This window comes from Balaenoptera physalus (assembly GCF_965194825.1).
Source record: "Balaenoptera physalus genome assembly, chromosome: 1".
NCBI classification, from domain to species: Eukaryota; Metazoa; Chordata; class Mammalia; order Artiodactyla; family Balaenopteridae; genus Balaenoptera; species Balaenoptera physalus.
This window is the reverse complement of record NC_138882.1, coordinates 96020865-96035068: the sequence shown is the minus strand read 5'-3', so window position 1 is coordinate 96035068 and position 14204 is coordinate 96020865. Positions and strand designations below refer to the sequence as shown.

General features: G+C 51.1%; 1 protein-coding gene across 9 annotated transcripts in view; it reads right to left on the bottom strand.

The window, feature by feature from the left end:
- Positions 1–14204, bottom strand: part of SYT6 (synaptotagmin 6) — a 72878-nt gene that overhangs the window by 36483 nt on the left and 22191 nt on the right. For 5 of the 9 annotated variants that reach the window (XR_014262875.1, XR_014262876.1, XM_082459390.1 and 2 more), the window contains exons 2-3: positions 11516–11781; positions 9506–10061 (exon numbers count right to left, since the gene is read on the bottom strand). Coding sequence is in view for 5 of the 9 variants with exons in the window: in XM_082459390.1 (XP_082315516.1) it covers positions 9506–10061; positions 11516–11772 (813 nt within the window). In the remaining 4 variants the exon portion in view is untranslated. Of the gene's footprint in view, positions 1–9505; positions 10062–11515; positions 11865–14204 lie in introns of all 9 variants that reach the window. The other 4 variants (XR_014262873.1, XR_014262874.1, XM_082459393.1 and 1 more) reach the window with 1 other exon arrangement.

Sequence of the window (14204 nt, the reverse complement as noted above, 5' to 3'; positions counted from 1 at the left end):
GAGCTTGGAGGGCGGGGCTGCAGGTCTTATTCTGCAGCAGGAAAAGCTGCTCCCGGCTTCGACATCCCTAACATCACATGGCATCCTTGCGGGAGGCAACCAACCAGGCCCTTCCCCTCCTCCCCTCTTCAGGGAGGAGAGCAGAGGAAAGAGCCCAGCCAGCTGTCCTCTGCAGTGGCAGGGGCTGAAGGAATAAACTGGGTGGGGGGCAAGGACTGGACATTGTCGCCCCTCCCCCAGCCTGAGGGTGTGGGTGCAGGAGGAGAGCTCAGCATTCCAGACAATAATGAGGATAAGGAGGCCGGGCCCCAGGGAGTGTGTGGGCAAATGAACATTAGCAGAGACAAGCAGCTCCAGCTGAGCAGCAAGTAAACAAGAGAGGCCTGCAGCCCTGGAGTGACCCAGGGCTTCTGACTCGGGCAGTGGAGTCAGGCTGCCGGAAGGGCACAGCCAGGGCTCGCGGGGGCCAGGCCGCTCAAAGAGCAGGCAGGGCTGGCCGGCTTCATACATGATTCAGAGCAGCTCTGGCTGGAGGGCTTGAGGAGCAGTCTTCACGGGTTTGGCGGGCAGCCCAGGCCCAGCCTTGCTTCCTTCACACCTCCTGGGGCTTCCATGTGACCCTGATCTGATCTCTTTTAGAAGGTTCTCTCTCTCTGCTTCTATCCTGGCTTCGTTCTGCTTGCAAGAATCCAGACACTCGGGAATTCAAGGCAGAATTCTAGGGATACCTAGCCTTGCTGCAAATTCCTGATGCAACGTGCTGTCTTGGCCTGATCTGCTCTGCGTGAACCGGGGCTGCTCACCCACTTCCCCCCATCCCCACCCCACCTTTTCCCCAAGTATGGCCCATACATGGAGCTAGCCTGCTGGCACACTGCAAAACCAGCCTTCCTAGTCCTTGAAATCTTGTTTCCCTAAATGATACATAAATGTTAAAAAAGAGTTCCCCTAAAATGATACAACCCATGTCCCAATCTTCCGCAAATGACCTCATCTCCAATGGGGCTCCACCAGACAGCTCTTGGCAAGGCTGATGCTGAACAAAATGGTCACATCTCAGTCTGCGCCTTACTTGATCCATTGCAGCGTCTGATACACTTGATCCTTCCCTCTCTCATCCTGGACACACTGTCTTTGTTTCCTAGGACATTGCACTTTCCTGTTTTTCCTCCTATTTCACTGGCTGGGGGTTATCAGTCTCTTTTACTTCCTCGTGGTCCCCACATTTAAACATTAGAGTGTCCCAAAGCTCAGTCTTAGGTCTTTTCTCTAAATTTGCGATCTCAACTAGTCTCATGGCTTTTAACACCATCTATATGCTGACATCCCCTAAATTCAGTTGGTTAGCCAAGGCTTCTCTTTTGGACTCTACACTCTTTTTTTTGGCCACGCAGCATACGGGATCTTAGTTCCCCAACCAGGGATGATCAAACCCGTGCCCTCTGCAGTGGAAGTGCAGATTCTTAACCACTGGACCACCAGGGAAATCCCTGGATTCCACACTCTGTATCCAAGTTTCTATCCAACATCTCCAGTTGGATGTCCCAACGGTATCTCAACTACAACGTGTTCAAACCCGAGCTCTTGATCTTCCTCCCCATATGGGTTCTTCCTCCAGAATTCCCCAACTCAATCAATGGCGACTCCCTCCTGAGTTACTCAGGCTGACAACCTTGATTTTTCTCTTTCTCTACACCCTAGACCGTGCACCCAATCTGTCAGCAAATACTGCTAGTTCTACTTTCAAAATGCATCCAGAATCAAGCACATCTTACATTTCTACCCCCCATCCTTGTCCAAGCCACCACTGTCTCTTTTTCATGGCAATAGCCTCCCAACGGATTTCCCTGTCTTTGCCCCGGTTGTAGAGTCTATTCCCAACCCATCAACTACAGTGATGCTTTTAAACTTTTGACTGTGGAACTCCATGAACCTTTCCTGCCCCTTTACCTCTCTCACTTCATCTTTTATTCTCTCTCCTCCCCAGTCCCATTTCTGCTTCAGCCACACTGGACCCTTACGGTTCTTTGAACAAGCCAGGCGTCTTCCCACCTCAGGGTCTTTCCATTTACCATTCTCTCACCTGGACCTCTCTTCTTCCAGATATATGCATGGCTCTCTCCCTCTTGTCTTTCAGGCTTACTCTGATGGCCTCCACTTGGGGATGTCTCCCCGCCTACCCTGTTGTACCCTGCAATCCTCTCCTCCAGCCACCCTCCCAACCCCAATACCTCACCCCCAACTTCCCGGCTTTATTTTCTCCAGGCCACTTACCACTCTCAGTCAGACTATTTATCTCACATACTCATTGTCTCCCCCACACGAGTGTAAGCTTCATTTACCACTGCATCCCCAGTGTCTAAGACGGTGCTTGGTACCCCACAGATGCTGGAACACATCACTGCTGGTTGCCTAGTTCCCGAACTATCCCTCCTTTGCCTTCCTCAGTTCTCTTCTTTTCTCTCGGATCTCGCCCTGCTTGGTACCCTTTTCTGGCCCCTGTCCTTCTTCTTCTTGACTGCGGGTGTTCCCCAAACTCAGTTCTTGTTCTCAAATTCTCCTTTCACCATCTGCATCTCCCTCACTCTCCCAGCTTCAGCAATCACCTCTATATTCCCCTTTTCCCATTTCATGCAACTTAAATAATTGTGTTCTTTGGATTACATTTTCACTTGCTCTGAAAGCTCCACTCAACTGTAAGCTCCTTAAAAGCAAGGACTATATTTGTCCTTCAATACCCAGTGTTCTTGGACCCAGATAAGTTCTTTAAGAGATCACTGAAGACATGTTGAGTGGATGAAGGTTCATTATGCTTCCCTCTTGCTCCTGCCCCTCTCCTAGCCAGGATAGAACTGGGAGCCTAAGATCCAAGGTGGGTACTTTGAAGGCATTGCATCAAGCTGCTGGTCAATGAGCGTCTGGGAGGTTTCATCTCAGGTGATTGACTGAGTCACAGTGCATCAATTGTGCAGATTCTTTGGCTCTACTTGAAAAGGCCTTTTGTAAGCTACCCTTGGATCACACTGGACTTGAGTATGTGGGTGTGAGAAAAGGATGCAACTAACTCTTTTCTGGCAAGGAAGGCAATTTCATTCCAGGAGGCCAGCCTTCCATCAGCATGCTGGGACCTGTGTGTCCCCTGGGATGGTGGAGGTGCTTTCCTGACTCCCCACTAGACTGAGGCTTTGAGGACTGGACTGAGTTGAAGTTATTGTATCCCCTGTGCTAGCCTGGTGCCTGGTACACGGTGATTACACCACAAGTAGTTACTGCACAAAGAAAAGAAACCCATTGTATTCCAGAGAAGTTCTTTCTAGATCCTTCCCCCAATCCAAAGAAAATAGAGAAACACACTCCCTTCCCTCTGACCCTCCCTCTTTCAACACTCTCTTCCTTCACTGCCATCAAAGCCTGCCCTAAAACTTTCCTTTTCTAGAAGCTTTCCCAGCCCCATCTCATCTGACTCTGATTTCTTTTCTCCATCTCTCCTCAACACTTCTGCACATGGCTTGCAGTGCAGCAGCTTGCATGATTTGGTTGTGAGCATGCTGAATTGCTCTGTCCCCGAGTGTGTGCCCTGTGTGCGAGGGCGTTGAGGGGTTTGGGGGTCACTGTGCATGCTCCACACTTCCCAGTAGCTTGGTCAGAGGTAGGGCTTTTTCTTTGCCATCCTTTCCACAGCTCAGCCCAGCTTCTGTATCCAACACATGCTCAGTGATCAAACTGACAGCACATAGCTGACACTCAATACATGTTTGTTGAATGAAAGAGGAATGAATGTCAAACTCAGTGCCACAGGAAGAACACTGGGGCGATGGTAATGGAATCCAAGTGTCAGCACAAAAGCTGCCCCCTGGAACGAGAGGAATGATCCAGGCCACAAAGAGAAAATCAAACCAGTCACTCTTCCGGATCCCCTGACGAGCTGCACAGTTTCGGGGTCTATCTTCTGTCCAAGGAGCAATGTAATCACACGCACTCCCCTCTAGCCATGCAAGGATGTGGGCTCTGTTGAAGACCTGGACTTGAGTCTTGGCTCTCTACCACCTTCTGTCTGGATGACACTGGGTGTCAATTAACCTGGAACCTTCGTTTCTTTACTTACATACAGGGCACAATAATAAGGCTTATGGTGAGGATGAAATGGGATAAAGTTGGTTGTGCTCTTGGCTCCCGGTAGGAGCTCAAATAATAACCTGCATATTAATAACCAGTAAATGGGGGACCTGAAAGGTGGGGAGGGCGCTGAGCCTGTTTGCAGGACTGTGCCTCGTGGGAAAAGGAGGAAGGAAGCTTGCTGGTGGGGACTTGCTTGTGGCAGGAACTCCCTGGAGGACATTTCCGAGGGGCTTAAAGAGAGGACTGATTCTGCCTGACATTGAAAGGAGGAGGCTGTGTCTGGAAGTTCTGCCCTGTGGCCTATCAACCTGGGGTTTAGGCCTCTACTAGGGAGACCACACTTCCAGGGACTGGGTATCTCTGCTCTGAAAGCAAGAGAGCCAACCACTTCTCTATAGGGGAAGCTGAGAGTCTCAGAACCTCACAACTTGGAAACTGGTTTCTGAGGAAACCACAGCTCAGAGAGGGCAAATCACTTTTCCAAGGTCACACAGAGAACACATGATAGGACAAGAAGTAAAAGAGAGAAATAAATAAAACAGGAATAATAACAACCAACAACCTGTCGGAATAGGTGGTCTGGAAAAAAGTGGGGGATCAGGCCTGGGAGTGGTACAAATAGTGACCCACAGGCCGAGTTAGAAGGAAAGGCACTGTAAGAATGGGGCTCAGGAGGCTGCTCTGTGACAGTGTTGCCCTAGGCATCTTGTGCATTTTATTTAATTTACTACATAGAATACCGCTATGAGGTATGTACCATCATTATCCCCATTTTACTGATGTAGAAACTGAGGCATGGTTTCGACAATGTCCCCAAGGTCTCAAAGCTAGAAAGTGCAGAAGCTAGAATGCAGCACAGGTTTGGCTGGTATCAAAGCCTGAGCTCTTTGTACACAGCTCTGCTCGTTCCCAGGCTAGAAAAGAGACTGTTCTACCACATAAGGCCCCCCCCTCCTCCCTGCAGACTCTGAGTCTAGGCTCCCTGGAATTATACAGAGCACTCCATCACCCCCAAAACACACACATACCTGCACACACACATACATACACACACACACACACACACACACACTCATTCTGACCTGGCGGGGACCTGGTAAGGCAGGAAGTTGGCCAAGTCCATTAAAGCCACCAAGCACAACACATATTTATGGCCCCAATTACAGCCTCCATGAAGGAGCTGGAATGGCAGCAGGAATACTTGTGTGCACTGGGGTCTGAGGCCTCTGCAGCAATAACTACAAGATTACAGAGATGTTAGCAAACCCTGGTGATGGCGGCTCTATTTTAATGATAAATCTACAGCTTCACATAGAAATAATGAGACTGGGGGCTGGAGAAGGGGGAAGGGAAGAGCAGAATGATTTCAGCCAATCAAAGTTCTGTGTGGAGAGAAAATGGCAAACCACGGGGAATGCCCGGGAGACCCCCAGAGGACCTTAGTCAAGCCAGGCAAGAGGTGGGAGCCTTAGTGGCAGACCTGCCCATGCCTGAGCTTCTTGATTCCAGGGAACAGCAGAGACCTCTGACTGTCCTAGCACGTCTTGTTTGCCTGTTTCTCACCCTCCGGTGGGGTGTATGTTAGCTCCGTTACAGCCTAGGCTTCCATCCAGAACAACCTGGGGATGCTGAGGGGAGTGGCCCTTGGGGCTTAAGATTTGCAATTAACAAAGGGCTAGCCTCCCCAGATGAACGCCTCCCCTTCACTAGCCTTGAAGCTCCATGTTCAGTGGTTGTAAGAAAACAGCACAAATGCTCCAGGCTTTGCTACTTCAGACCATCTTGGGCACTGGGGCAGGGGCCAAAACAAGGAACCTGCCTGGTTCCACCTGCCAGGGCTGCACCTGATTCTCCCATACAAGTGTGAGGAGCACCAAGGGGACAGCATTCATGGACTCCTGTGACATCAGAGCAGCCTCCCGAGCCCATTCTCACAGGGCCTATCCTTCTGCCCAGACTATTGGTCCCTGACCCTCCACTTCAGTCCAGACTATGGGTCCCTGACCCTCCACTTCAGTCCAGGCTGGTTAATCTCTTTGCTACTCCAGACATAAACCATCTACCCGAACCACCTCTCTGAAGGAATGCACAGCCCAGGTCTCTCCCCACCATGCCTGGCTCTACTCACTTTCAAAATACTACTTGACTTTCTCCTCCAGGAAGCCTTCCCAGGTTAACTGCACCCAAATCCCATTGCTTCTTTAATAATCCTTTCCTTGTGCACCAACACATAATTTTGTTTGAATTAACTAAGCCATCCGTCATTCAACAAGAACGTGCTGAGTTCTTACGTTTGCATAAAATGACACGCTCAGCCCTGAGGGAAAATACAAGAGACAGTCAAATGTGGGACACAAGCCATTCCTGAGCCACTGGGGACTCTGCAAGACAGAATATGACTCGGTGTATAAATGAGGGACCCAGAGAATAAATCCAGAGGAGTGATTGCTGTGAGAGCGGAAGGACTTCGGGGAAGCTTTGAAAGGTGGATTGGTTTGGGCCACGCAGAGAGGTGGGGGAAAAGCCTGTGTGCCAGAGGAAACCTTGGGAGCAAAGGCAAGAGGCAGAAATGCTGGACGTGTTCAGCGACCAGCCTGCAGGCCGGAGGAGCTGGGGGCCAAAATGCAGCTCTAGGAATGAAATCTGGCAGGAATCTGGCACGCAGGAAAGATGGGAGCCGGCTGTGCTCATGTGCACCGCGCCCCACGATGCTGGCTGCAGGATTTCATGTACACTGAGTGCTCAATCATTCCCCGTTACTAGGGCTTGGGCCTCTCTGGCCTCAAAATAATTACAATTTTAGAGTAAGCACAGGTGAGAGCACCAGCCTTTTATTTCCTTTTCCTTTCCTTTGTCTGATTCCTCACCCCCCAGGATAAAGAGCCCGCCCCTGAGAGCTGGCCTGCTGGAGAGGCTGCGGATGCGAGGGCCCCAGGGGCCTCACCAGGCAGAACATTCAGTGCAGACAGACTGCGAGCAAGACAGGCAGTGGGAGCAAGTCACCCGATCTTCTGCTTCAGAAACTCCTGGACCCAGACTCCTCCTGCTTTTGACTAGAATGCTCCCCTTTCCTTTTCGCCTATCAAGTTATATATACCAGTCCCTCCCTACCCACCTGAGTTCTCCTTCCCCACCCAGGAAACCTTCCCTGGCTGTCCTAACTCTCAGATCTTACAACCTCACAGTATTTGCTACTTTGCATCACTAGCTACTGCATTAAAGTTCTGTGGGTCAAAGAGGCTGTCTTCTATCCCAGCCCCCCTTGCTCCCCAGTGCCTGGCACAGTCCTGCTTAGGAGGAGATGGAGGAGGGCTATAGTGGTACTGACTGAGGATGATGAGGATGGCAATGATTTGTCCAGCTCCTTTTGGACGATCTGCCTTTTTCTGAAGCTGGGCTGAGGACGGGGTGTGGGACGAGTGCAGGGACAGCCACGGAATTCTAGGATGTAGGAAGTTAGCATTCAGGTGAGGGGCATCCTCGGGCACAGACCGCATGCTCCAGGACTAGGGCTTCCATTGTGCCCGGATCTCAAATTACAGGAAAGGGAGGTCTCTGGAGAGGAGAAGGGGGGCTCCTCAGAGGGCTGAGTTGAGCCCTGCTTCCCACAGCCCCTGGCCCTCACACCTACCTCTCTCTGAGCACTTGGGCCTCAGCCTCAGTATGGGGGGGACTGAGCCGCTTTTCTCTACCTGTATAGTCACGATAATGAAGCTGCTGCCTTACGAGACCACAAGGGAAGAGCTGCACCAGATGTAAGCTTCAGAGTGATTTATAAAGCGGAGCTCTTGGGCTTCAGGCTGGCACACAGCTGCTGTTCCAGCCCGCCCCGTCTGCCCGCCCTGTCTGCCGGCCCCGCTGCTTGTGCTGTTCTTGGGGATGACATTTCAGGAAAGCAAAAGTAGGGGAGGCACTGAGACATCGGACTGGCCTGTCCCAGAGACCTTCCCTGGAGCAGAAACGGAGCCCACCAAGCTTTCTCTCTTTGAACAAATCTATTCTTATCCTTTTCCCACCAGAGTGGGGCTGATTCTCCCAGCCTCTCTCCTTACAAGCTCAGCCCATAGATATTGAGTATTGATTGTCCAAAGGGAGGGTCTGCACCCAGAGAGAGAGTGCAAGAAATATCCCAGGAGACATTCAACCAGTTAGCGTTCAAGACACCAGACACAAGGCCATTGGTGTTTGGTGGCAACACCCTTGCAGGGCCCTCAGCTGCCTGGCTGGGCTCAGAGAGAGGCATGCCACCTACATCTGTGGGATGCAATTACACAGCTTCCTCAACAGCCACCCAGGGGACTGGAGAACACTGTCTACACTGGACCAAAGGGCTCTGGAGATGCCCTCTTAACTCTCTGTGCCAAACCTGTCCTCCCTCTTAAAAGCCAGCTTGAGCCCCAGCTCCTTGACACCGTCATGGTTAATTCCAGTTGATCATGAACAGCCAGGCATCTCCTTGCCCCATGTGTGGATTAGCTAGGTCTCCCTTCAAGCCCTCCCCACCAACTCCAACTCCCAGACTGGCCCAGGCAGGCAGGGCCTAAGAGCAGGGGCTCTGCTGCATGGTAGTCACTAGTGCTGGTCGTTAAGTACTTCCAGTGCCCCTTCTGGACACGTGGTAGGATTGCTTTGCTCGGCCCCCTTGATAGTAGGAGTTGCATGTGTCTTGCTTAGGCTAATGAAACATGAGTGAGAGTGACATGTGCCACTTCTGCATGGAAGCTTTAAGAACTAGCACATGATGTGCCACATCTTCTTCCTCCTCAGGTGGTAACTATGGGGGCACAGGTCGAAACGGAGCCTCTGTTGGCTTGGATCCCTGAGTAACAAGGAAGAAAGGCCAAGCTGCAAAGCACATGTAACATGAACGAGAACTAAACTTTGGCTGCTTTAAGCTACCAAATCCTAGGATCGTTTGTGGCTATGGCATAACCTGGTTTATCCCAATTAATACAGCCTGTTCTTGATTGCTTGTGCCGGGCTTCCAGTACACACCAATGCCCTTGGCTCACACTGCTGTCTGAGTCAGCTTATGGGCCTGGCCCGATCCTTACCCATGATTAAAGACATATATTATTTTATAGGTGGTAGACCTGAGGCCTGGCAGGTAGAGAGAACCACTTCAGAACATGATATCAGAAGCCATAGATATCAGTTCCCTTCCCTTCCCACCCACATGGGGACTCTGCTCCCTGCCCGCCACCAACGTGGGCCCCAGGGCAAGGACTTCCCCAGAGTGGGCTGGGCTATTAGTCAGAGTTCCCTTCGTATCCTGAAGGGCAGAGGCCCATTTGTCTCTAGGGGTGAGGAGGATGCGGGACACACATCCCAGTCAAATCCAGAACTGCAAATCCTCAAGAAGCCCAGGGAGCAGGGCGGTACTCACACTGGTTGCGTACTGGATGTCCTTCCAGATGGAGGTTTCCTGGGACAGGTCAGAGGCCTCAAAGAGGTTGTCCAGGATGACCTCCCCGATCATGTCATGGCGGGAGAAGCGGTCAAAGTCGAAGACACTGAGATGCAGCTTGCGGTCGGCCAGCTCCTCATAGGGCACGGGGAAGTGAAAGTTCTCATCGAAGGTGGGGTTCAGGGTCTTGCGGTGCACCCGTGTCTGCAGCTTGCATTTGCGATCAGGCAAGAGGTAGATCTTGACGTAAGGGTCAGAGCTGCCACAAAAGTCCTTGGTGGGGAGGTCGAAGGCCTTCAGGATGTGCACGATCAAGGTCTCATTCTCGTAGTCGTAGCGCAGGCTGAAGTTGATCTTCCCGCAGGTCTTGGCCTCGGTTTTGGCCTCGTCCCCATCCACTGACTTCTGCTTGTAGAGCTCGGGCTTGATGCGGCCAATGCTGGTGGGCTGCTCCGCCGCAGGGGGCAGCTCATTGCCATAGTCCACGCTGGAGACATGCATCTGCCGTGGCAGGTGGCGCTTGAAGGACGTGTGCCTGGCGGAGGGCAGGAGGGGGTGAGAGAGTGAGGTGGGGGAAGGGGTGGGGGAATGCAGGCAGGCATGGCTCGGGGCCCTGGCTCATCCTACCCCTGTGAGGCCCCCTTTTCCTCCTGCTAGTTGACCCCCTTTCCCTCTGCGCACACTTGGTGTGCATGACTTAATATATGAAAAGTAGTTGGAATGGGGCCTGGTACATAACAAGCTTCAGTAAGTGTTAGCCACTGTGATCATTATCATTTTTCCTGCTTTACTGCTCCCTGCTTTCTAGGTTTCTTTCCTGGTAGGCACAACTCTGGTTGCCCCATTAAACCACAAGCTCCCTGACTGAGAAAGACCATCCTTAACCACCGTCCACGTGGCATTCCTTCATCACCACCACTACCATCCCCACCACCATAGTTAACATTTATTGTGCTTTGGAGTCAGACTGCATAGGTTAATTTGGGCTCTGCCACTTTCTAGCTGTATGACCTGGAGCAAGTTATTTAACCTCTCTGTGTTATAAAATGAGAATAATAAAAGTAGCAATTGCATAGGATTGCTGTGGGGGTGAAATGAATAAATACAATAAAGTGCTTAGAACAGGGCCAGGCATATACTAAGCTCTTATTATCACATGGATTCTTTCACTGGCTCCTCACGGATACCCTTATGAGAGTCATTAGCCCTATTTTACAGCTGGGAAAAGTGAGGCTCAGGATAGGTGAGCAACTTGCCTGCGGTCAAACAACAAACTCTGTAAACGTGACCCAGCACTTCCATCATTTCTGGCCTTCAATCTGAAAACCAGGCCTGCTTCCCTTTGGCTGGTGCCCTGGGGATCTGGACCCAGGAATCCACAGGAGCCCCAAGTTTTTAATAAATACAATGCCTTCTACCTGCACGTACCACATCATTTGAAAGTGTTTCTGAATTTGGAGTAGGTTTTTGTCATTATGTGGTGGTTGTTTTTTGTTGTCATTTTGTTTTTTCAGTTAAAGAATGCCATGTATACAGTTGCTGTCATACGGGGAACGCTGTCAAAAGCTATCCTCGTTCTCAAAATGTTAGGAATCTCTTGCTTTATCTCCCACGCACTGCAGCCTCCATCTAGGAGGCTGTATTGACATAGACACATCATGAACGTTTATGCCTCTGCGCCTTTGCATATTCTCTTCCCTCAGCCTGAAGTCTTTCCTTCCCTCCGGACAAGCCAACACCTCCCACCCGCACGCATCCCAGGGCTTACCACCTGCACAGCACCCCACCTCAGAGGTTCCCCTCTCCTGAAGTCTCTCCTGGCGCCCACCTCCGAGTTGATCACCCACCAAGGAGCACATCATCTGACATATTCTCCAACCAGAATATGCACATGATTATTTCTGGTCTCTGATCCTCACAGGCTGGAATCTCATTAATGTACCGGATCCAGGAATGTGGAGGTAGGGAAGGGAGGGGTCCACCTCTCACCTGGTGGATGACGCTGGCTCTGTGGTCTGTCGCTGCAGCCGTGTGTGACGCATGATGTGCTCTTTGACCGACCTCTGCACCTCGGCGGGGATATCTGGGGACGTGTGGCTGATCTTCACGGCCGCCTCTAGGAAGCCCAGGGTGTTGGGGTCTTTCAGCTTGTCCGCCATGTTGCCTCTGGAGCTGGGGCTCTGGAGGGCCTCCGGGGAGGGGTTAGCAGAGGAGGGGCTGGAGGCCTCCTTGTTCCTCCAGGGCATCCAGCACAGCTTCCAAAAGAGAAAGAGAAAAACTGCCACCAGGGCCACGCCACACACAATAACTACCACTGTGAGGAGGCTGACAGAGGTGCCTGCCCTCAGCCAGGCAGGGAGGGACAGAGACAGACACAGGAGGGGAGAAGCAGGGAAGGGTGTTCAAAGAGGGGCCACACGGAAGGGACAGAGACGGAAGAAGAGAAAAGAGTGGTCATGAGAAGGCTGCCCAGGTAGAGGAGGGATGGTCGTAGGGTTGATTCTCCATATCCACCTTGTGAAATATCTGCAGCCTCGGGTTCACCTCGGTCTGATTTCTCCAGCTTTGCCCCTCCCCCCACCGCCAGCTTGGGGAGCACCTGGGTTGCCTCCCCTCCCCATGGGCACGTGTATGGGGAAGGGAACGTAATTTAAATAGCAGCCTAAGCAAATGTGCAAATTCGTGAAGCATTCACATTTGGATGCTGTTTGAATTTCTTAGAGCTGTTACTATGGCCAGACTTACAGCAGAGTCGGTTTTGCGGACAGCTCTCTTCCTCCACAGGCTGTGAGGCCTTGGGGACCCCAGGCTGGGCTACCTCATTCCCTTCCCTTACCCTGCGCCTGCCAAGCCCACAGCAGGAGCTAATATATAGTGAGTAGGTTGACTTGAAGTGAATGAGATAGGGCATAATCTCCTCGAGGCGGGGGATTAGGTCTAATGATTCTGCTGTACTCCCGGAACTCTGCACATAGTAGGCTCAATAAATACTTGTATTAAGTTGGAACCTGATCCACACAGTTGACTTCAAAGCTAAATACAGATGATTCCGATAGCTGTCCTTTCCCCCAATTCCTGTGGCTATGTGAGAGCTTTGCTGTAAAACTGGTATTTTTGAATGTCGTGATTCGTTCAGAGACAGGCATTCACTGTCCCACCCCCAGCCCACCTCTGCCCCCAGTAGGATGCCCAATACCCCAGGAGAGCTGTGAAGGATGCCTCCCTCTGGGAGAAATTATTAAGCAGGCTTCCCACCCCACCTTTAGGAAGGAAGCTTTGAGCCCAAGGCCTCTTCTTACTCTGAGATGTCAGAGGCCTTGAACCAATGACAGGTTTGCACAAAGGTCACTTGTAGACAAGCCAGCAGAGGAGGCTCATTTGGCTTACGTGATGATTGAAAAATTGAGCAATTCCATCATCACTATCGTCGTCATCACACCAGATTCCTGGCTTCTCTGGAAAAGGCCTGAGGACTTGCTAACTGGACCTATGCTCCCGCATGCTGGGAACTGGCGATGCCCTTCGGAAGGCAGCGTGCTCACCAGCTGCTCTCCCTGTTACCTGCCTGGCCCCTGCAGGCCTGTGAGTTTGTAGCCTCTGGATTATCCTGTCCCCATGCCTTAAGAATCTTGGGATTTAAGATGAGAAATGACCCTACAAGTGAGGCTGTGCTTTTGCAGATGGGAGCAGTGGTCCAGAGAAGGGACTTGCCTGGGGTCACAGGTCAGACACAGAGCCTGGACCAGGGTCCAGATGTCTACTGCCCAGCCTGGGGCTCATTCCACTGTGTCAGACTGTTTGTCCCTGATTAAACTATAGGCTACTATAGCCCTGTGTTTTTTATATTTGTCTGACTCAGGGCTCAGCATAGAAACGGACACATGAGAATGAATGAATGAATGAGTCAATCAATGGCACATAAAACAGCTGTCATTATCTCTCAGCCAACATTTACTGAGCACTTGCCATGTTCCAGATGCTAAGCTAGACTGGGAGTATAGAAATGCCCGGTCCCTCCTGCGGGGATCAAGAGTACTCTCACGGCACATGGGCCCCCGCAACAGCTGTCCCCCATCCAAAGGCACCTGAGAAGGAGGCCAGAACATCAGCCATCCTCTCTGGGGAGTTGGCACTGCCTCCAAGCTCCCTGGTTGTAGGGTACTGGCCTTGACCAGCTACCGCCTTCAGGAATAAGGAATAAGAGCACAGGATCCTCAAGTCCTTAGCAACCTACTCCAGCCCCCAGGTCCCTGCATGGAGACAGTGGAGTCTTTCCCCAATATAGGAACTGAGGTAAGTCCACCAGAGACTGCCAGGGACCAGAAAAACTGATTCCTGTTTAACTTCTAGACTAAAGATCTGCAATTATGGTGCAATCCTGGGAGCACAAGAGAAAAAATATCAGATTGCTTAGTACTTATTTATTATCTTAAAAATAAGAAATCAAAATTGCAATATACAGGTTGACAGTAATAGGAATGATACCATTTTATTATTGGATTTAGTCAAGTTATTGAACATTACTATGTCCAAGGTACGGAGTGCTTTTTATGTATTCATCATTTAATACTCTCCAGTGAAACAGGTAAAGATTATTATCCTCACTTTGCAGATGAGGAAACTGAGGCACAGAGGGTTAAATAGATTGCCCAGGATCACACAGCTGCCCAGGGTCACA